Source organism: Pyxicephalus adspersus, chromosome 6, assembly GCF_032062135.1.
Source record: "Pyxicephalus adspersus chromosome 6, UCB_Pads_2.0, whole genome shotgun sequence".
NCBI classification, from domain to species: Eukaryota; Metazoa; Chordata; class Amphibia; order Anura; family Pyxicephalidae; genus Pyxicephalus; species Pyxicephalus adspersus.
In genome coordinates, this window is record NC_092863.1 from 44,968,940 (window position 1) to 44,994,053 (window position 25,114).

Consider the following 25,114-nt stretch of genomic DNA (forward strand, 5'->3'; position numbering starts at 1 on the left):
CTATTAAAGTACATCTCTTGGTTGGAGAAGCCTGCAAAAATACATTCTTGGTTTTAGGCTGGCTTCACAACTGTGTAATGTAGTAACACATGTGTGTTAATGTGCATTGCAGCGTCTTGCATTTTTTGAATTAGCTAAAACTGCACTCCAACATGCAATAAACTGCCACTGAACAGCATATGGCAATACGTTACTCTACATGGCTTTATTGATTTAGGGGACCATTGTAAAAAAATAGCACAAGAACACACCAATGTGAGCAAAAAGGTGTGAACACAAGCGTACAATAAACGTATTTTCAAATGATCTCTCTTTTTTTAGTTTGGTGGCCTAATAAATCTGAAAAATAGCTTCTGCATGCTGCCCCCAATTAATGTTTTCCAGCATTAGTATATATTATATGACAAGACACAAAGGGCAAAGCTTGTATAAAAGCTCATTATCATCATCCCTGTGTGCTTAGGGCAGCAACATGTCATTATATTAAGTATGGTCCTGATGAGCAAAGAATGAACAGGCTGTCATTTCTGACTTCTTCACCAGAAAATGCTGACATGCAGGACCAATAGTTTCACTACTTTCTGAGGAATCAACCTGGAACCAGTATGCAGATATGGAGCTAAAGCTGAACTCAAGGCAGATATAAAAGGCAGATACTAATATGGCTCTATGTTTATTTGGTAATACAAGGAGTATTAGTACCTGATTTTAGCTAGTTACACGCCTTTTGCAGTGTCTGTACAACAAGTCCCAGACTGGTAGAGTGAGAAGCAGCAAAAGGAGCCAGTCAGGTGTGTTGCATTGGGAGCCATATGCTGATAAAGAGGGGGGAGTGACACTAGCTATGATCATCAGACTGCTGCTTCTCCTTTCACTGTAAGGTCACCGGCTGGAGTATGGAGGAGATCTGTAAGTAAAAATTAACTTGCAGCAGATAAAGATCAAGTCACCTGCCAGATTGGACTGTGAAAATCTTAAGACATGATGGACAAAAATACAAACTGTTGTAAACTGGGATTCAGCTTTAACTTGAACTTCTAACCTGCAGGTGTGCATTTATTTAAAGTATATATTAACTCAAATGTCATTAATATATTTTTTTTAGCTTTAAGTGTCTTCATTCAAGAGTTTTCCCCTCACATCCTGTTTTGCATTCTACATTTTACCAGACAGGAAGTCAGGGAAAACAAAGCGAACAAAGTGTTCCAGCATTTCCTAACTTAAAGGGGAACTAAACTCATAAAACTCACCTACCCGCCTTGCATCGCAGGGCGCTGCCATCTTACTTCTCTTCTTCCTCCTACAATCTTGGGCCATCTTGATTGGCTGTGCTGGTGTGATGTAACTCCCCCATAGGCCCATGGGAGTTCATTCATGCTCAGCATACGCAGGGGAAGCCAGAATTGCTGGGCTTCCCTGGCAACCAAAGCTGACTTTGATGCCAAAGCAGCTCTAAAGCTAGAAATGCAATCAGACACATTACTGCAGAATAGACATCGCCTGTCCCTTTCTGCAATAATGACCTGCATGATCATGGAAGCGTAAAAGCCTTACTTTAGTTCACTTTAAAAAAAAAAAAAATACTTCTAGAGATAAGAGTTATTCTGGAGTGATAACTTTTTACCAGACAAGAAATAAAAGTGAAACTAAAGTCCTGGTATACAAAATTAAGAATCAGACAGGTGGTTATTGTAAAGGTGATGTACCTTGCCTGAAATGTGCATGCATACGTCAGCTTTGGTAGCCAGGGAAACCTGGCAAACTCCAATAGCCAATCACGATGGCTAAAGAAAGGAAGATGGTGGAGCCCATGGGTGGAATAGGGATTGGTAAATTGCAGGGCTTTGGATTTAAGGAATCTCTCCTACTACAGTGCAGTGTGACAGGAATTCTGAACATTCTCTGCTCTATCCAGGTATAGTGGAAGGACTAGTGGAGAAGATGTTTTGGACACCACAGTGAGGTGATTTTATTACTAGTCATGTACATGGTTTCCATAGATATAAATGTCTGAGTCACACATGTGTTCAGGTGTAATGGAGTGTTGGGGTCATACTGTGACATTATTAGAACAATGACCACTGGCAGCTGTGTCAGCACCATACAAATGTCTCATACGTCTACGTGTCTGTCCCACAAGCCACATGCTGCCGTTACCATGTGATGTACTATAGTGGTTGCCATGGTAACTGTATTTCTCTGGCTCTCCCCAGTATTATAGAGCCACGTCACATTTCACCTCACACTCCATCCGCCTGTAGGGCGCTGGGCGGGCACAGCCAAGGCAATGCGGACTCTGTGCCCTGCTACCTCACACCACACATTCAGTGGGCTGTGATAGGGGTGAAGGGTCCCCAATTCTCCTCCCGCCATATACAGCAGGCAGGTGCAGCACAAGCAAGCCATATGTTATAATAAGGCCATGTGAGGGCACCTCGGTGCTCCCGGTTCCCAGTGGTGTATGGAGGGATACTAAGCGGGTACAATAAACCCAGGACAGCCAGCCCCACCCATACAGAACCTCAGTACTCCTCCAGCCATTATCATAGAGCAGCTCCCTCCTCCATGGCCGTCCCCTCCTTGTCCTATCACCCGCCTCTCTCTCCTCCTATTACTCTATAGAGAAGGCAGCTTGTTCCCCTCCCCTGTCACAGGACGGCCTCTCCCTCCTCTATCACAGGACACACTCAGCACCCCCTGCATGACAGGACGCTCCTCACCGGCTACACACCATGAAGGGCTAATCCTAGGGAGCTGAGAGCTTTCACTGGGCTGCCCTCCTCCTCCTGCAGTGTCTATGCGAGCCATGCTGGATGCATCACTGAGCTGGAGCTTGCAGTAGGTAAGAGGGGTTCAGCATGTTATCCTTCATTGACCCTTTCCCCAGAACCGAACCCCACAATTATCACAAGCAGCGAAGGGCTGAGGGGGGATTAGCAAGCAAGGTGCAGGGTGCGGCTGTCACTGATAGCAAGGCATGAGAGGTCTGTTCAGGGTGGGTGCTGGTGCATATATGTGTATGATGTGCTGACATATAGATCTCCATGCATATGTATGTAGGCAGCGATGACCTTCCCTTGTAGTGGCATCTGCTAGCCTCCATAGAGTTGATCATCCGGAAAGTAGGGAAGAGGAACCCTTTTGATGCATTTGTGTTTATGGATTCGTTAGGGAAACGATTGCAGTGTGACTTTTACTTCTGAGATCCAATGCATGCTATGGCAGCGAGGTGTAGCTTGCAGGATTTCATGGAACAGATGTGCTTTTCAAGCCTGCCACACTTGACGATGGGAGGCTTGGAATTGCCATATGAGACCGGGGAACATCTGTGATTTGCAGCAGAAAATGTGTCAGATGTGTGGCTTGCACAATAATAAGCGGCGCTATCTGATGGAGATTATCACAGATATATGCTATGCAGCAGCCAGTGTGGCTGGACGAGGATTATTACATGCTGTGTGCTGGATAGAATGGAATAGTTCTATCACTGAACAAGGCTGCACAGCACTGTGTGTTGGCTTACTGACAGATTGAAGAGGAATGTCATTTGTACTGAATACCATTGGAGGCTTGACATCATACATATGGCATGAACTATATTACATTCTGCACTTCATTTGGATTAAATGAAGTATACGAAAACTGGTCACCTGACTACTTTTACTTAATGCTGCATTTATATCATTGTAGTTAATGTGGTCTTGCTGATTGATGACCTGTAGTGTTTGTGGTATCATGTCATATAATCCTTGTATCATCATTTTATAATACCAGTCTTGGTCTTCATAAAGTAACCTGCAAAGTTGTTTCAGCATTTTATAACCCATACTGGGCAATTCTGCAATCTTCTTGCTAATTCAATCAAATCACATAACACAAAAGGTAAAATAAAACTACAACATCTAGATTGATTAGCAAACTCCCACACTTGACAAATTTGAAAGACAAAATACAGCAAGTGATGAAAGTACTTTGTAATACACATGTCTAACAGTACATTGAAGGTCATTACAATCAATTAAAAATTAGGTTACAATTCATGTCCATTCTGACTAGCTAATGCGGATTGCCATTGGTTATCACATCATATAAATAAGCCAAATTTCCAAAAGCAGAACACAAAAATATCTGCAAGAAACCAGTCAATCTAGTCACATACTTTTATTGACTGGTGGAATAATATTTTTGGATGTTTTTACCATCCACAATGACGTTATTATTTGACACAGTGCCCCTGATTTATTAAAGTTCTCCAAGGCTGGAGAGGATACATTTTCATCAGTGAAGCTGGAATGGATTTGTTAGCAAATGTTTTCAAATGTGGAACAGATTCATTTCAGGTTTGCTAGATCACCCAGCTTCAATGATGAAAGTGTATCCTCTCCAGTCTTGGAGAAAATAAATATGACCTAATGACTACTATCCTGTGTGATTTTAAAATATTTTTGCCGCCTTTATTAACCTCTAACCAACATACAGGTATTCTTTCCGGCTGGAGTTCAATAAATAATACAATAACCCTATACATTACTTGGATCTGGCATTCTACCAAAAAAAGCAGATTGTATAAGGTACAATCATCCCTCATAAAAGGCAAACTTTTTTTTCTACTACCAGTGAGCTATTGATGGCAGGAATCCTGTACAGAGGGAAATTTAAAGGTTGTTACTAATCTCCTCTCTCTGAAAATACCAGATACCTGGCTGTCTATGGCCCTTTCAGTGTTATTATCTTCAAAAAGTGTTCAGCAATGGCAAACTTCATATTTTCCTTGCACAGTTTTTTTTTTACCTTTCCATGTTTGAACTGGTAGATACTGGGGATGGATTTAGACAACATCCCGCCTATGTAAATGATTAGGAGTTAATGTTCTTGTAATAGTGGTCTCAAAATAAAAATATTGGTGAGCTTTGTATTAGTAAATATATTTCATCTGTATAATGTGTATGGAATATGAATAAACAAATCTTGCCCAGCTCGTAATTTTGGGAAACTTTTCATTTAAAATAATACCTGGTACTCTTTAGACACTTTTAGTCACAGGTTGACAATACTCTGTCTTTTGATAGCTCTCCTGTCACCCTGTCATGTTGGCTACCTATAGAAACTACAAGTGGCCACTTCAGCATACAATATGAAGATATAGTTCACTGTCACTGGCATAGCTACAACCAGGAATCCCACCCTGAGACGTGCACTGCAGCCAATCTAGGAGAGCATATACATATACAGAAAGTTGCAGCAGAGGAGCTGAAGTTGATCAAAAAATATTAAAAATAAGGTAAACATATTAAAAGGTAAAAACAGCCTTTTATGATACATAATGATTTAGCAAACTAAATGGCATTCAGTAAGGATTTATGTCTACTTCAGGTTAGATCTCTAAAGCGGTTCAAAAAAAGAACCAAAAGTTTTTGTTCCTATGTAAAGTCTAGTTCTGATGCCAATAAAATAACATTTGTTTTGATGATTATACTTTGGGGATCAACATGCTATAGAACATGGAATTTACCATAGTGGTCTAAAGATGTACATCTGCGAGAGCAATAGAAAAGAAAAATAACATATACTTTTAATTACTGGTTGCAATAATCATTATTTTTAGATTGTTCAACAGCAGAAAACCTGAATGCTGTTAAAGTGTACCAGTTATATGTAAGGCAGGCAGTTGGCCAAATCAGCATTCTAATATTGAGTCAGGAACTGATAACAGTCCAGGGGCATATGGTAAAAAAAGTGCCATATGGTAGAGTGGTATCATTAGATAATAGCGAATCGATTGGGTTATTCTGACTTCAGCCAAATAATGGTTATGGCTGTGACTAGTGAATGAGTTACTAAATCTTTTTTAAAATTATATGATCTCACCATTTACAAAACTACTTTCGGTTTGTAGCTTTTCTGCTATTTGGAGCACCCAAATGTGGGTTCCATGACAATGCCTTTAAGTATGTGCATTAATCATTAACTTCAGGGCATCTAAACAGAAAACCCTGAAATGATTATTACATTCATAAGTTCTTAACGTTAAGTGTACCTGTAGTGAATACAAAGACACCATAACAGCTACAGCCGTAAGCTTCAGCCACACAGATTCAGTTTTTTAGCACTCTGGTGACAGAGCCCAGGGAAAATTTTTGCATGATGGAATCTTGTACTTGGGTTCACAAATCTACATGCTTGGTGCTTAAAGTTTTAAGGGGCCCTACTCTATCTGTGTGATTTTAAATTAATGTTAAATTATGGAGTAAAAGTAGAAACATCCTTACTTACCTGACGATTTTAACATAGATTTGCTTACAATTTAAAGTCTTTCTCTCCTCCTGTATATGCCGATGGCTTTCAGTTGTGATGGCAGATCCCGGATGCCGTACCCTCTTTTTCCCTCCTTTCCATATTTCCTTATATTCTTCTTTGCTGTTGTTTCTTTTTTTAGGCCCCACTTTTTTATTGGTCTTCCTTTCATTTCAAGTTAGATTATATAATGTGTACCCAATGGCGGGATATAAATTGGGTTCCACAGCTGTTTTCGGAGCTCAGTTGTGTGTTTAAGAAGTACTAATATGTTGCTTTTACCTGCTCAATGCACTATAATTATGTTGTTCTTGTATGTTATCGTATTCCCTAATTTATAACTTGTTCTCCTGTGCATTGTTGACTACCCCCAGTTATTTTGTTATCTACTTTTTTTTCGTTTTTTGGAAAACCTCAACTAAAAAACTTTTAAAAATAATTAAAAGCAAAAAAAAAAGTAGAAACCTCCAGCATCACTCCTTTTTTAGAGGAACTTTAGGTTGGTAAAAATCAGATCTGGAATCTTACAGGAAGCCAGTGTTTTAGCCGTTTAATAGGTAGGCATTTACACCCCAGACTGGTTCTATTAAGATACTTTGGGCTGGTGGAACTAAATGCAGATACTTCACTATTTTGACACCATTTAGGTCAGCATGTGACAAGCAGTCAGTGACATTCTGGTCCTTATATTGTGAACTCCACTACAGTTAGACATGTGCTCGCAATAAGTAGCAGAAGAAAGTCTTCCAGCATTTACTTCCCTTGCGGCTCATAGATGTCACATAATTGAGAATTGAATAAGAGATGTTGATGCTGGAAGATGTAGGGTCTGTGACAACATACCATGTCTTCGGAACACCGACCCAGTATTCTCTGCACAGATTTTTTAAAACTGGGTGGTAAGAAGCTATAGGTGGGTGGCAGCCCCTGTATTGTCACCCAACTTCTCAGTAACCACCCAAAAACAGCCGGTGTGATTACTGAAAAGTGCCTGGTAGTGCACCCAGCTAAAAGTCACTGGGGAGGATACTGCTACCTTTCACTATGCTTTCCAATCACCGTAGTTCCATTGCATACTTTGCATAGTAACTTTCTTTACTCCGCAGAAATTTATCCCTGATCCAAAAAAGGCAATTAGTTGTGTTTGCCTTTGTTGTGTAGAAATTCCTGAGCGGCTGCATGTATGTAGCTTTATATACACTCTAAACATTCCATGGTGGCCAATGTAGACACTTTGCACTTACAAAGTGCTCAATCCTACTTGCTTTATAATGATTTTGGACTTGGTGCCCTGTACAATGTATTGACTTACCTTACCAATACCCAATAATTGTAAGGAGTATTAAATATGTCTGTACAAAAAGACTTTTAATATAGATTCTTTTTTGGGGGCCTGTAGTCAATGCAAACCTTTTACTGCTTGATTAAACAATTTAATAAATATTGAACTTGGGTGTCCATAATTTTTAATTTTTTTCCCCTACATTTATCTCTGTGACATTTATTACTTATTTTTTTAACAATTCTTAAGGTAGCTTGTCAGAAAATAAATCTCCCAACTGTTTAACACTCATTTCAATGTGCATTTCTAACTCTTACTTAAAAGAGAAAACTTCTTTTCCTTATACAAACTTCATTTAGACTCAGACATTATCTAATATCCCCTTCCCCCTCAGTAACCCGTAATACTGAAAATATGTTGCCAAGAAGATATTTTGAAGATAGTGAAACACGATGAACAGAAATACTTTGGTGACGTGAGTTGTTCCGATAATATCCTGACACTGCAAATTGACTTGTCTAGCTCCTATTCCTTTGATAGGTTGCTGATGTCACAACCTTTACACTCAGACAGTGCTAGCGGACATTGTCACAGTGCTTTGTGTTGTTCTTTAAATACCCTATGTATAGTTATCTTGACTCCTAGTCATGGGTGTCTGCATTGCTACAGTTTCCATCAGACAGTAAGAGCTAACAATGACTAGCTGAATGAGTAACTGCCAAGAAATAGCAACTTTAAAGTGGAACTGCATGCTAACTGTTAACTACAATTTAAATGCATGAATGTTAAAATGTTTGTTATTCTTGTCCACATCTTGTGATTTACACACCTCTGGAGATACTCCATATTTATTCAAGTACCAAATTCAATGTGATGCACAGACTTCGTAAAGTAAATAAAACACTTCCTCCTCCTAACTCACACTACAAGAGTTGCAGCAACAGAGTTCAGTCAATCGAGAAAAAGGTAGGGGTGTAGCCAGGTGCTGATAAGTTAGAGGCCTATGAATCAGCAGTGACAATTACAATTTAATGTAGTACAGGTAAGCATAGCCTACATGAGAGTGGCAACTCTACTCTGACTTCAGGAGCATGAAGCATTGTTGCCAAACCATTATAAGAAGTGACATTTTGTCATCTTTACTGGCAGAATCAGGTTTTTGGGGGACTTTGCAGGGGAGATTTGTCTAATAATAAATATTTTTTAATGGGATGCCAAAAGTGTACATTAGGCTTTCCAAGTTTTTTCAATGTCCTTATGTGACCTCTCTTCCTTCCTGTGTTGGATGCCTGATGATTCTTTCCACCAGGCTTTAAATCACTAAACTCTCTTGCAGTGACATAGAGGGAAGGCAGATGGGACCACAGAGTGCAGTGTGTTAGATGCTGAATTTAGCACATTTTCATTAAGATTTGACTGGAATGAGAATGTCTTGAGACTTGAAAATAACACAAATATGAGCCCTTTTTCTGTTTGGATTTTAAATCTCCATTTCAGTGAATTTAGGAAACTATTTTTCTTTTAGAAGAGTCTTTTTGGCTGATGTCTTATATGATGTTGTCAATTTACTGATGACAAAGTGGATGAAGAGTTGTTAAACCAACCATATGGAGATACATTTAGTTTACAATGAACGTTGTAATGATCTTAGTAAGTTGTTGATGTCTTTTCCTAGAAGATGTTTGTTGCACTTTCAGAAGCATTACTGCACTGTTTAACTAGCTCATGTTTAAAGATCAGGAAAGAAGCTACAGCAAAAATGTAACAATCTTTAAAGATATTTACCTACCAAGGCAATAAATGCATCGCACAGAGCCAAAGCCAGTCTGACTAGTCTGCCAGCCAGAAAAGATGTACAACATTTGAAAATCTACAAATAATACTTGAAATGTTAATCCCTGGCAGCGTAATTTTAGTCTACAGGAAGTGAGTGTAACCCTAGTCCTGATTCACAACAGTACACAATGTACTCATACATGAATAAAGAACTGTGTCTATGTGAACACTGTACTTCCAATGGTACAACTTCCATACCTTCATCCTTGTTTTTTATGAATTTTGTGCATATAAGGCCAAACAAGTCAGAATTTTCAGAGGGTATTTACTGACTTTTTTTAGACAACACATTACTAAATTGACTGCTGTGTGTTACCCCTGCTACCCCTGTGCTTGTAATCCTCATGGGGGGGGGGGGGGTCTCTAAATGTTCTAAATAGACAGATAAGAAGAATATGCATATTAATCATATTAATACTTATTACAAAGAGAAGTATATGGGTCCCCCAAAATTTGACAAGCTTACCTATTTCAAAGATATTTAAGATTTAACTTGTGATGGCAACAAGCAACATTTCTTTAGCCAGAGCCTAATTCATGTCCAGTAATCACATATTATAATTGAGAATATTTCTCAAATCTTCCTAAACTTGCATGGAAGCTAATAGGCTGCACACAGACTACATAGGGAGATAAAAAATGCTATTTTAGCCAGAGAGGCTCAGGACCAGCAACTTGGTAATGAATCATATGCCAGAAAGGTGAATGTGCTGAAGAGCATTGGCGAGCATGACTGAAGTCTCACAAGCTACTCAGTGACTTCCATATTTAGGTAGGTCCTGATTATTCTGTGGTAGACAATGCTGTACAGAAGTGGTTCCTGAAGAATTGACCCTTGTAGGTATTATATCCTTCATCATTCTGATAAATGTTCATTCTGTGGTCTGTACTTAAGTCCAGCACTGTAGTAACGTATAAGTAGTTTTACATACATGTTTGTCCAAGTTTTTTTTACATAAAATACCCAATTTGCTTCAGATAAGCTTGCTAGTTATTATTTTAAGCAGTTGCAATTTTCTTTCAACATGCATGCAAGTTTAGTCTTTACCTTTACCTACAGTAACTAACTCACTATTTGACTATTGTTTGTCTTTTTGTTTACTGCATGCAAAATGTTAACTAAAAATGTATTGTTAAACTCAGTGGGCAAGCCAGGAGATTATGTGATTTTCTTGCTCTTGTCTTCTACTAAAGTTACATTTACATTTAAATAAATGTATTTATTTTATTGTATATATCATTGTAGTATTTGTTTTATATTTACCTGGGCCTAAGTAGAATAAATAAAGTATAAATAACTATAAGGTTTAAAGTGGTAAGCCATGCCAACCTCTGTCAACTTTTTATTGTTATCTCTAATTTACTAATTTAATTGTTCTGCAGACCAATCTCACCAGACACAAAAGTGAGCAAAGTTGTGAGTTTGCACAAGAACAGTAAATAAATAAAGGGAAAAACTTCCAATGAGGGTCTTTTGTTCCCCTGACTACTTTCCTAAAATTTGCCCATTTCCTGTTGTGTCTACAAAACAAGAAGTAAAGGGAAGTCTCTCTAAAGAGACACAGATCACCAAAAATAAACACAGCACAGCCCTCCCCCTATTCTACAAAAAAATGTAACTATAGATATACCGGTAATTTAAAGACAGATGTCCTACTGATAATCAGATAGGAAAAACACAGAGCTGTGAGCTTAATTGGCATACAGAGGAACCAACTAGACATACTGTATTTTGGACAATCTGTCAGTTATTTGTCTATAAAATCTGACAAGTACATCATTCCTAATGTAAGTCTCAGTGGGAGGAGAGAGATTCTAACAATAGGAGAATATTCTGTGAGAGGACTATAATGACGGGAATGTTACAGCAGGGCCTCAAGTTTACACATGGGGTGCTTCTATACTCTTCCGCCCAAGATTTCTTGCAACATTAAAGGGTCAATTTATAAAACACTTATTTGGCATTCAGCAAACATTCACTTCAGGTGAATCATTTGTTCTTGCACACATGTAAAATGCACATTATAGGCCTAAGGCTACTTAACCCCTATTATATATTTACTAAAAGCAATGACCCTGTAAAATAAAATAATAGTAGTTATCAAATGTATAGTAAACATGCACTCAAATTTATTTTAGTGCTCAAAAACACATAACCCTAGTGTATCGAGTAAAGAGATACCAAATATGTCAAGATTTAAATATATGTTACCTAAATTTGATACTTTAAAAGCCTTATAACATGCAGTCAGTTTACCGTTAACCATGAAATATGACCCTAGAATTACTGCCGTCAGTCTGGCATGTGTGACAATACCTATTATGTGTTGTATTCATACACGTGCAATCAACGTATGCATTGGTGTTCATATGCGTGTAAACACATAATAGTGATAGTAATACTTGGGGGCAGGGGGCTATTAATTTTTTCTTAGGGAGGTTACTAGTTTTATTAAACTAATTTTTTTAACACTTTTTTTGATCAATTTCTCCCCTAAGCAGAGTGGCTGGGGTTTGATTGCGCTAAACTTGGAAATGCTAAGAGCTCAGCTCTTTTGAGTTCATATTACCCAGGCGAGATTAGCAGTATAGAGGGAGTTGCTGCATTTACAGCCACCTGAATCTCTTCTACAGGAAAAACAGCAGCTCATTATAAAAAAGATCAAAAAAATTTTATTACATGCTGATGCTGCCACTGTGTTATGTTGGTGGCAGCAAAAGGCTTGAATGACAGTGATTGATCCATCACCAATGAATGTTTGGTGGAAGTCATCTCCACGCTTTATAGATATATTTGATAACATATTGGGTCTGATTTACTAAAGCTCTCCAAGACTGGAGAAGATTGACTGTCATGGGAGCGACAACCTGGGTGTCCAGCAAACCTTTTCTACCCCCACCCTACTAATGCTGTATTTCCAGCCCCATCTATCACCTTCTCTTATTTGCTTGGGTATGGTAAATATACAATTGATGTTAAGTGTACAGGAGATAAGCAATCTTACCTGCCTGGTTGCTCCTTTCAGCTGTCAAGTTTGCTGAGCTGTGCATGCTGGGATACCTGGCACATATCGGCTTCCCTTGTGGTTGCCAGGGCTGAATGAACTCCCATGCACCTGTGGAGTCATCCTGTCCTCGTCAATGAAAAAGTAAAAATCAGAACGAGGAAAAGAAGAGGAACAATATGGCAGTGCCCAGGATAAAAAAGGGACAGGTGACTACTATTAAATGGGTTTAGTTGCACCTTAGGAGCCTATGACCTCCTGTGCTGCACTGAAATTACATGCAGTGTTGTCAGCCTTGTCTAGTTAACCTTTGTGTGCCTTCTTTAGACCAGGTGAAAGTATAAAAAGTCTAAAAACACATGCATCAATTAAGTCCAATGACTGGCAGACTACAAAATATAACATATTTGTTCATAGGATTTTTTTTTAGAAAAAATCAGTGTGTGTGTACATTATTTTACATCAGAATTCAAAATATGCACACAAAGAAAGGAAGGATATGGGTTTTCATGTATTGTCCAAGTATAAAATAAAAGATGATAGAGATTTAGGTCAGTGAGCTTGAATGACATTTGCATGCATGAAGGGCGCCTATGCTGAATCTTTTCGACCAATAGATTAATAGAATCCCAGAATATCATCTTATTCTAAAGCTTCACTACAATGAGCAGAATAAAAGAAAGCACATTGCCTTACATGTAGCCATGAACAAAAAAAAAAAAAAAAAACCTACATTCTGGTATCTAAAAGTCAGCCTGCCCTACAGCTGCAGAAATGTGTCTGCCTTGTCAGCTGATTCTGACTGATAAATAACTGGATTACATGATATCAGCATGCCTGCTGAGCGAATAAAAACACTAATATTTCAAAGGACTCAGATGTGCAGCTTTATAGGCACCACAACAGAATTTTCTGGGCAGTTTGTATCTGTGCTTTACCCCTTACTTCCAAACATGGTAATTCAAATAAAAAAATATATAAAGATTTAGCTTACCGGGCTAAATTCCCATTTGCGCACTATAACAGCTTTGCCAACACTGCTTGTGACGAAAGCCCAGATTCACAGCTCTGGGGGAAGATTCCTCTGTGGGTAGATGGAATCTAGCATGCCAGCAGTGAAAGAGCACATGAGATTTGCTTTTACATGTTTCTATTACATGCACTTGCTATATCTTGCAAGCGTGTATATCCTGGAGATTGTGTGCACTGAACGTTTTGGTTGCAGCTACTACAAACACTGTTGTCCTTTGCCTTTGCTTTTACACCTCCCTATTCATCTTTCTTTAGTCAATGAAAGTTTATCCCAAACTAGCAAAAACTGGGTTGAACTTGACATAGTGCTCACAAAACATAACTGGATAGTTAGGATTATTTGAGCAAAATACTTTGCATTTGCATTTATATGGCTCTATTTATCAAAGGTATAGACTATCATAGGAGAATCAGCAAACCTGGAATGGATCTGGCCTATGATGGAAAACCTTTGCCAACCAGTAGCAAGTTATTTTTAAGAAACCCATTCCAGATTTTCTACTCATGTAAATCTAATAAACTGATCAAACTGAAAATCGGGCGACACAAAGACGGTTTGCGTATGGCTTTTGTATGGCCCAAAACCGGTTACATGTAACACATTCCTCTGGTAAAACTTGTCATAATACCCAGGGTGTTTAAGTCAACTCTCTCAACTCTCTAGATGAACATTAAAACCTTCAAAGTGCCGGTGTCTGCTGACCACATGTGCTGTACCATGGAAACTGCAGATTGGAATAAAATTGGAGTCTAAAATGACTCCTCGATTGTAAAGGATAGGTTTAGTTATGCTTAATTTGAACAATTATTCAATTTATATCTAGTTATGCCCCTATATTAGATAGTTGATGGTACATCTAGATGACATTCTTCCCATAGATTGTACTGTGAGTGTCAAACATTGGGCTGATGTTCAGAAAATGTGGCTGTTGTCTAAAGTAACTGGTTGGGATTTAGGCTGAAGGCTGCATTTGGTAAAATTAAACATGTATCTATATAAGTGGTATCTCTACCTTTCCTTTCTCTATCGTTCCTTGCTCTGTTTCTCAGGAATCAGTCCTAGTGTTTGAGAGAATCTCTCAGAATAATTGTCTAGTGTCATTTTCTCAGCTGCATCAGTCCAGTTAGCCTCAATTGTCCCACAGGGTCTCAAAGCTTTCACTAGAGTTGCAGCTTGAAAATGTATATTGAAAGAGAACTATCACAGCTTTAGAAGGTGGATGTAGGGGGAAGGAGAAAGCAAGACAGAAAAAAATTATGTTTTTTAGAGTGCATTGTGTCTCAGATGTATGTCAGTCTGAAATATCCTTACAAGGGGTCAATCTTAAAATACTTTTCTAACATTACGTCACTAATATTACTCCTGCCTTTAAATGTTTTAAACCATCAGCCTATTGATAAAATGCACAAAAGGGTATCCATTCTTGCATGAATACTTACAATTTTCCCCTGACAACTAGCATCCCTTTTAACAAGCACAAAACCATGTTGCAAACCTTCTGGTTGTAGTGGAACATGTTTTTGAGGAAGCTGGCACTACTTGATTTTGTACTGGAACACAGCCAATTGCATTATCTTTGACGCCTGAAACAGTCAGGACCAGATGAATACTCCCCCACTGTCTCCTAGACATTTCAAAGTGTGCTAACCGAAAATTATAACTTCCATGTACAGGAATGGATGATAAGAAGGGCAAAACCATAACCAACTGAAAAAAAATCTAGGTCAATATTGTTAGTGACAAGCTTGAGGATGGTCATTTGCCAACCTGATTTTTGCTAGTAAATGCTGCAGCTGAATTCTTAGTTTTTACATAATGCTTTTACTGCATGCTTTTAAAACCTAGATGGCTCTAGGTTTTAACAAAAGAAGCACAAGTCTTGATGACCTTGAAATGAGAAAATCAGTCTTCAGACTGTTTACTTTTGGGAGCAAGTAAAGGGTGTCTTGGTGTGAAGGTGAAAGTGACAGTGTGAAGCAGCTTATCACATTACAGGTCTGCAGGTGCTATACAGGATGTGCACTGGTACAAGCTGTGCCTGGTATCAATTGTAAAGAAAATCTAGAAAGACTGTCCACAAAATTCCAGTCTCATTCAAAATAAATACAAATGAAATATTTTTTTACAAACAAGAATACAATCACATACTCTATGTTGTAAAATGTAATTGTATTATATACATACTTGACACCAAAACCAAAACTTGACATCTATTCAAATTAATTATTTAGGATTTAGGTTATATTTGGAATTACTGGTCACACTGAAAATTGACTAACATAGGCAGCAGAATTGTCACACATATACAACAACTAAAGCTTATGGGCTTCACTATACAAAAGCCCAAACCCAACATTAAGTATGCATTATAGCACTATGGCACACTGATATGCCCCCACTAAGATTAGGACTCCTTTAAGATGGTTGTGAAGATTTATTTGTGTCACACAAACTTTATATTTGTTCTAATGCTAAACAAGACTACTACAGCAGCTTTTAGGAAGTGAGTGGAGCTAAATCCAAAACTGAAAGGTCAGATTCTAATAATAAAAAATATACAAACAATTGTAAACAAAATACCCATTTATTTGCTTCGATCTCTGAATTCAGCTGATGGCCAGGCCAATCATTTTTGACCATGTGACAGCCTAAGTCAAGAGAAAAATAGAATAAAAAATGCCAGACTTCTTACAATTGTAAAAGCTCAAAAAAAAAAAGCATGAGAAGGTCCTGTAGTTGCATGGCTTTCTGCAGGCACATATGTACATTGAGTTTTTCCATTTGAATGTGAAAATACTCATTATTAACCAGCACAGAGTGCATTGCATACATGATACAATTGATCAAAATATCTTATGTGTACAGTTTGATATAAAACTATTGGAAAAAGATTTTGTTTCTAAATTCAAAGTTAAAAGTAGTATACAGGGACTTTAGGAGTTTGTCACTTTGACTTAAAAAATAGATGTTTTTTGTTGTCCAGATTCTGATTGGAATTCTTAAAAACTACATTGGTACTGATTGGTTACTGTGACAGGCTTTTCTCATTTTCCATTTAGTTCCTGACAATCTTTAAGGTGACCCACTAAGCATACATCATTTTTTATATAGTAATGCTTTATTTTTAATTAGTAACTCAGCATATAGAAGGTCTGGAATGCAGAAGGACTTAGTTCATTGCTTTTTTTTTTGGGCTTTTCCTTTACCCAGCCCCAACACCCTAGTGTCAGAGAACAGAGGTGTCCTTGGGTGCTTTCACTTTGAAACACTGTTGTACAAAATGTTTGTAAAATAAGTGTATGTAAAGAGTAAGATTTAGAAATTACCTATTTCCATGCAATAAATATGTTTCTTGTGGCTGACATACAAACTTCTGTGTCTGCATTTTTCAGTGCTTGGTTATTGATCCCATGGCATAATATGACCCCAGGGGTGTGGTATGTAGTCTGTTTCCTTCAGTAATCAATTATGCTTACAGGTTACGTAATACTCTTCTGTTAAAGATCAATTTTTATCAAAAAAGATAAATATCCATTGTTCTTTTGACTGTAATAAGATATGGAGGTAAAGGGAAGGATAACATGTCAAGGAAGAAATGTAAGCAACTCAAGCCAAGAACAACCTTTATTTGAATGAGGTCCCAGCAGCAAACATTTTAATGGGGTTCAGGCTAAGCAAAGTCCAATTGCAATTGCAAATTGTTTTTTGGTCTTTGCAGTAAATACTATTATTCTATCTATCTATCTATCTATCTATCTATCTATCTATCTATCTATATATCTATCTTGCAGGCTATCAACTGTTGGCTCCCAGAATTGATCTTCTGCATTGTCATTCTGTCACCTTCAACCCTGGTGACTAGGAGCAGCAGTGCCAAGGCACATTGCACAACATGGTCCATCATTGTCACTATAAAGAATTCAGTGAAGAACAATGACACAAAGCCACATGGCAATGGTTTTTGACACACAGAGTTTTAGCAAAAATGTCTTCCACATAGGGTTTATGCTTACCACGTACGATGATGAAGCAAAAATTGCATCATGAAGGGGTCTTCTAAGTAATGGGTTAATAAGACCAACACATAAATGAGAAATTTGCTGGGTGCGGATGTGCCAATTGTTCTGTGTGCTAGCCACAATCCCAATCAAACAAATCCAAGATAAAATTGCTATAGTCCCTTTCTAGGTGTTTCAGCTGGAAATACAGAAATGGCCTATGGTGGCATATGTGAAACAACAATTTTGTACAGACACATGCACACATTCATTTTTACCATTATTTGTTTAACAAATATTACACATTTTTGTGTTATGGCTTATATATATGCCTTTTTTGTAACAAGATTTAGGATTTTTTTAACAGAATTATTCAGGCTGGGTGTTTGTGGAGAGAATATTTAACCTCTGGACTTAAATTTGTGTGCATCTTTTCAATTTATTGGTGCATTCTCTTTTTATTAAACTGTATAATAATTTGTGCCAATAATAGTAAGGGAAAAATGAAGGGCACTAGCTGCTGATTTTATGTTACAATTTTGGAAATTACCTGGTATTTCACATTACCATCAGGCACGTACAACTATAAGGTTTATAGGGGTAATAGAAAGAACTTTGTAGTTTTCAAAAGTGGAGGATGTACAGATACAACATATTCATGTTTGCCTTTTCTTTGTGTCTGGCAGGTGCAGATCATTTTCAGCCAAAGGGTGGAAAAAAAACATCAAAAAGGCCAGTGGAATAAATGAGAGGCTGGCCACAGAATCTCTTGCTGCACTGAACAGAATCACCATGGTAACCGGAGAATACAATTAAAAAGGCAAGTGAGGTAGAAACAGATGAGTAGGCAGCTCCTTACCTTTGGACAGAAGGAAGTGGAATAATTATGCTGGAAAGGAAAGGGTATATGATAAATATGGTCAGTCATCAGAGATGGGAAGTATCTTTTCAGTAAAGAAGGAATGTGCCACTTTTATCTCCAAAGGAAGGGGAGTGCCATGACATCTGCTGAGGGGACCATCTGCTTAAGATTGTATTTTTCTTCATTTTTACAAGTTTGTTAGGTGTTGACACTTCTTGTCCCAACTAACTGTGCTTTTACCTGTTTTAAAACCTGAAGGACACAATATTTCTGAGCCAGAAAGGAAAGATAGAGAGAAAGGGAGTACATCCACCTTTGGCAAACACCTACCATGGGATGTCGGCAAAGTGCGGAGGAGAAAGAGGCCGCAAGGCGCTCGCGCAGGATTGACAGACACCTGCGCTCTGAAAGCCAGCGCCAACGTCGGGAAATCAAACTTTTGCTACTTGGAACTAGCAACTCTGGTAAAAGCACCATTGTTAAGCAGATGAAAATCATCCACAGTGGAGGTTTTAACCTGGAGGCATGCAAGGAATATAAACCCCTCATTATTTATAATGCAATTGACTCACTCACTCGCATCATAAGGGCACTTGCCACACTGAAGATTGAGTTTCACAACCCAGATCGGGCCTATGATGCAGTTCAGCTCTTTGCTTTGACTGGACCAGCAGAGAGTAAAGGTGAAATTACATCTGAGCTCCTAGGAGTGATGAAGAGACTGTGGGCAGACTCAGGTGTTCAGGAGTGTTTCAGTCGCTCCAATGAGTACCACCTGGAAGACAATGCTGCTTATTACCTCAATGACCTGGACAGGATAGCAGCCATTGAGTACATTCCCACTGTAGAAGATATCCTGCGCTCACGAGATATGACAACAGGCATTGTCGAGAACAAGTTCACCTTTAAAGAGCTAACTTTCAAAATGGTCGATGTTGGGGGTCAAAGGTCTGAAAGGAAGAAATGGATTCATTGCTTTGAAGGTGTGACAGCCATTATATTCTGTGTGGAACTCAGTGGATATGACTTGAAGCTTTATGAGGACAACCAAACAGTAAGTACAAAATAAAATATCAGTAAAAGGAGAATGCTTTAACATTTTTTAAAGTTCTCCTTCCTTCCTTTACTGGTAGCCTCCTATCAATGGGACTTGAAGTGGGGGAAGTTTCTAGATTGGGAATATGTAAAATAGTACAAAACAGACAGAGGTCCAAATTTTTCCCCACTCTATAAACATACATGGTTTTTTTGCTGTTAGTGTCACAATTTCAGAGACCTCAGGTCCCCGGTGTGAGATAAGGAAAAATCCCCACCAATGAGCAAATTCTAACAGGCTGTAGTCCTTTCCTTTTCAGTTGTTTTGATTAAGGCAAAGGTTGGTATATTACTGCAATAATGACTGTACAACCATGGTTTGGCTATTAGATGCACAATTATTATACATAAATTCTCATGATTTACTTGATATAAAGCGTTATTGCTTTCTTTTTCTTCATACATGAAGAGAATATGAGGCATAGACAAAGCAGCTGTATTAGTCTGTATGTCCCATAACTAAGCCGGAGAGCACTCACTGTATCTATCAGTAGTGCTGTTTACCTTGTATCCATGTATATAAGAACGTGTACACTTCAAATATTATTAGATCAAGGACCAGTTTGCTCAGTAGAATAAACATTGACTAAAAAAGCTAAGTGAGATGTTTTTTAAAAAGGGAACACATCTTCTCTTGCTCTCGATTCTGCAGGGACACAGCAAGAATAAATCAGAAATAATTCCTCTGCTTCCACAAGCTAGTAATTTGCACCTTCAGTAGTTCCAACTCTCAGTTCCACAGCAGGGCATAGGCCTCAGTAATAATACAGCAAAGCTTGTCTCAGACTGCATGTTACCCCTAAACAACCCATCGGTGATACCTCTAACAGTATAGGAGAATGAAAAGTTCACCTGGGGTAGTCCAAAACATCTTTTATCTCAGAGTAATGCCTAATGCTAAAAATTCCAGATTGTTCATACAACAGGACCACTGAGTTCCTAATGCTGTGTTCACTCATCTTTACAGACTGGTAAAGGGGAGCTCAAAGCAAAAAGTTAAGCTCTAAACTATATAGTTTGAAAAGCTAGTCTGCTGCTTGTTCTAGATGCACCGTTTGCTCAACAAAATTATATGCACCATATTTTTCGGCCTGCTGCAGGAAATGAAGTTTGTTCCAGATAATGTCCAGCTATTGTGGTTTCCAGGCAACATACTGTGACACACAAGGTTCTTCTATCGAATACTGAACCCTCCCCCATAAACAATTAAAAACTTATCGTCAGCTGAAGGCAGTTTTGTTTTTAAACAATGTTTAATGTTTTGTAGCCGACAATACCAAATGTAGCAAATAACATAACTTCATAATTTGGTAATTTACTGTCAAGTTTTATCACAAATGGTGTTCTCCTTTAAATGTTAGTAAAAAAAGCTGTCTTTCAAATCATAATACATAGCAAAACATTATTTATATAAAGTATTTAGTAATACCATTTTGTACTGTACATACAATTGTCAGGCTATTGTTACTGGAGCAGAATGTGGCTTTGTAAATGATAATAGGAAATTTAGTGTATGTAGGAAGATATAAACCTCAGGACTGGAACATTATTTGTTGTTTGCCTAATATTTATTGCAGTCAGTTCAGCAGTAGCCCTGATATAAATACCATATTTTCCTTTCACATCGTGCCTGTAAATTAAAGCCTAGATCCAGTCATTTTTTTTCTTATAGGATAGTGGGGAAGAGTTGGGGCCTCTGTCAGTTTTTTGTGTTTTAAGCCATTTTGTCTATGCTTTTCTTGAGTAACCACTGCACCCCTTATTCCTTGCATGGGTGTCAGACAAAAAGTGAGGAACAATCTCGCCAAGAAATTTACAGACAGTAATAAAAAAACAAATTGATAGTTAATTTTCCTAGATAGTGAAAAGCAAATGACATATTCATGCTAGACAAGACAATCAAAATTCATATTATCTCAAAGCTTAGCTTGCTTCAAGATATCAATTCACTTTTAAAAATTGGGTGTGAAGTTTGGTGGGCTTCAAAGTAACCATGCACCATAGACTCACTTTGCAGGTTCTTCCGAGTATTCCTTCTCCAGTAACCAACAGCAGTTCATACATTTGTATTCAGTAGTGTGGGAAGACAAGGACCAATGTTAAATGCTAAACAGTGCCTTACATTATTTGCTATTTCCCATGTTTTTTTTTTTTAAATTAGGACTGGTCTAAATTACCAGCAAGCATTAAAGACAAACTGGACATAAATCGATTTAGATTGACTTGCATTGGCATGAATCAATACAAAATCCCAGTAGAAGAATAATTTAATTCTTAAACACTCTTCCTGTCCAGCAAAGATCTTTTTAATAAAATTAATGGATTTAACAAAAATTACAACTGCATTTAATTATAACAGCAGAGCTATTTGTAGCATACCACAACATGAGTTATGTAAGTAAAGTAATATATTGCTATTATATTGCTATAAGTGCAGATTATAGGGGCAGATTTGTTTGAATGTACGTAACAAATGGATAAAATTACAGTTTTCACAGTAAATAATCTTTTGTACATTCAGCCGCTCTCAAGTGCTCTCAAGTCACTAACAAATATTAGCACATTTTCACTTTTTTGATAAATGATTACATTACCACTTTTGAAGGACCTAAAATAACTAATAACATCTAATCAACAGCATGTTAGTTTGTCAGTTGCTGACATAAATTTGCATTCAACAGAATGACAGAAAATCAATGACCTTTTTGAAGGTCTGTACCAAGGACAGAGTCCTTGGGGCACAACACAGACGTCACCAAAGCCACTCCTTTCTGTCTAGTAGCCAGGACACAGACCAGTCACACCCCTAAAATTAACATGGATGTGTGTAAAGCTACGTACACACGTCAGATTTTTATCGCCCGATAATCGGCATCGGCCAATTATCGGGCGAAAATCTGCCGTGTGTACAGTCGGTGTCGTCCATCGTCCGGACGACCCACCTGCCGGATCCACGGACGATGGACGACAGCCGATCGTAATGAAAGGGAAGGGGAGAGCGCGCAGCAGGGTGCCGCTCCGTCGCTCTCCCCCCTCCCCTCTCCATAGAGCATGAACGGTGCTGTATGTACAGCACCGTTCATGCATCGTGCAGTCCCTTGTCGTTGGAAAGGATCGTGAAAGATCCTTTCCAACGACAAAAATTGGCAGTGTGTACGCAGCTTAAGGGCTGGCAAGGCTTCATAGGGGGTAAGACTGACAGTAGCCAGATTAAGACTACAGATTGGTCCCTAATACCCCTCCAGAATCACTAGCAAATGAAGCCCGAAAATATCCAGCTGTCAAGACTTTTTAAAGATTTAGTTAAAAATTGAGATACTTTCCAAGATCTTTAAGTGAAACTTTAACAGGCACACACTTTATTCTGTTTGTGTATTTTCTAAATTAATAAATGCATCTAAAATACCACTTTTCTAACTAACTGAAATCTCTGGTTATATTACCTCAGTATAAACTATCTTGCACAGTATATATCAGACTGAGGGTTCCAGGGTATGTACTCCTAGCTAGTCCATCCAATGTATTGCATGATTTTACTAAAGTTTTTTAGTCACTGTAAAATAAAAAGGGATGTATTTACAAAGCTTTTGTGAAGGGAAAACAGGAAGGATCCCAGTAATGTGTAGACCCCCACAAAAAGCTAAAGAAAACTGCAATAATGTTTACTGGTAGCATATTGATAATGCAGTGTGGCAAATGTGTATAAACCACAAGGATGCTTAAAAAAATTACAAATATTTTGATAAGTAAAACAGTTTTCATATACATTTCAACAGCCTAAACAGTTTATTATTTCTAATCCAACCATACATGCTATAAAAGGTTTGTAGAGACCTGACTGTCCCACCTATCTATATAGGCAAAAGTATATAGAGAACCTTCCAAATGATTGAGTTTGGGTTGACCACTAGTGGTGTAATATGCCATGCCATAGTATATAAATATATTCTACCTATATTTAGGCTTCTTTACACATATGGTAATGACATGGCCAAATAAAGAGTTGACAGGATAGACACCAGATATGATATAGCAGAAAGTGTTAGTTTTTCAGAATCCAGGTTTTATCTTACTGAAAATAACTTTTCCAAAAAGAATTGAGCTTTTAGTAATTATTATTTAAAAAACATAGTAAAAGTTTTGTTTATGTATAAAAATCATTACAAAAACCCTTGTCAAAAGGGAGTAATGTGATTTCTTCAAGAGGTTATGTGGATACATGCAAAATATAAACATATAAGACTGTGTGCCCTTTATAAGTATTTGTCTACAATAAAACGTTGGGACAAGACCTCATGATTTCTAAAAATGTTGAACTCATGACAACTGTGAACTCACAAGATGAATGATTCTTCAATAAATACCGCTCTTTAGGGCAAAGATATTTTTATTCCCTAACAGAATCACAATATTTATCTCTGTTACTTGAATAAACTGTATGCAAAACTCATATTTAAATCATATTGAAGTTCTAAACTGTTACTATTATTGTTCATTTTTTAAATCTAAAAAAAAAAAAAAACAGAAAATGTTAAATAGAAAATAAAGTTGTTTAAAAACCAAATATGTATTTAGTCAAATATTTAAACACATGTATTAAAATCTAGAGCCCCCAAATCTAATGTATACCCACAAATTATAAAGCATCAACAATAGAGCTTGATGGAGTCTAATGCTGTAAATCCTGTAGTCCTTGTGTCCTGGATTCAAATCACAGCATTTCTATAAACTCTTCATGATACATTCACACTTGTTTAATATAACCATATATAGCTGGTGTTACTATAAACAACACCTAATACCTAAACTAACAAATAAAAACAATTTGTCTAACAAGAAAATGACCAAGTGGTCCATCAAGTCTTTACTTTTCTGTTTTGTTTTTTTGTCTTTGCTTTAACATTTAGGCTTTTCACCACCATTACTAGAAGTCTGTTTAAAGTATTCACTTGTCTTTTGATAAACTAATAAAGCATATTGCTTTCTGTTCTACATGTTTATGTTTTCAAAGTAAAAAGTTGAAAGTTTTATTTGAGTAAATTCCAGAAACTGCTTTGTCTCATCAATTCACATTAATTATTAATTTGCTCCCAAATGACTCCCAGCGGTTGCGTTGTATATTATTTTGACCACACCAAAGTGGTCAACATTATTAACTTTTTAAATGTCTTTCATGCATTTTTACGTAATGTAAATTACCTAATACTTGCATTTGTCAAAACAAATTTTAATGATGTACAAGTGAAGTCTAATTACTAATTGACTGAATAATTATTTGTTTCCATTTGAAATATTGTAATGTGACCGTTGAAAATATTCTTTGGGGTAGAGCTCAGGTCCAGACTCACAGTACACCAGCTTCTGCTTACATGAATCTGCACTGACTTCTAGCATGACGCCACTATCACATGGCTTTCATAAGAGAATTTGCAGTGCAGAATAAACAGACAACACTCCCACACTCTGTTTCCCAATTACAGTTAAAATTTCCCTTGGACTATTCTGTGTTGTAATGTAGCAGATATTAGTGGATCATCATAGTCTTCGAGAATTATGTACAGGTTTATTCTGTCCAATTACCACCTTTCTCCTTTACCTCTATACCTTTACCATTACATCTATATTTAATAATACTCTACAAGGTCTACAATGGCCTTTATATATTGCTAAAATTCAGCATTTAATTTCTCCTTCACCATTCACAGAGGT

At 37.5% G+C, this 25,114-nt stretch overlaps 2 protein-coding genes across 3 annotated transcripts in view; one reads left to right on the top strand and one right to left on the bottom strand.

Annotated features, from left to right (window-relative positions):
- Positions 1-25,114, bottom strand: part of RSPH14 (radial spoke head 14 homolog) — a 94,847-nt gene that overhangs the window by 18,041 nt on the left and 51,692 nt on the right. The window lies entirely within an intron of this gene.
- GNAZ (G protein subunit alpha z) overlaps positions 2,661-25,114 on the top strand; it is a 59,084-nt gene continuing 36,630 nt past the window's right edge. Inside the window, exons 1-2 of one of the 2 annotated variants that reach the window (XM_072415565.1) lie at positions 2,661-2,842; positions 18,135-19,364. In XM_072415565.1, coding sequence (XP_072271666.1) covers positions 18,642-19,364 — 723 coding nt within the window. In that variant the 5' untranslated portion in view covers positions 2,661-2,842; positions 18,135-18,641. The remainder of the gene's footprint in view (positions 2,843-18,134; positions 19,365-25,114) is intronic. The other variant, XM_072415566.1, reaches the window with a different exon arrangement.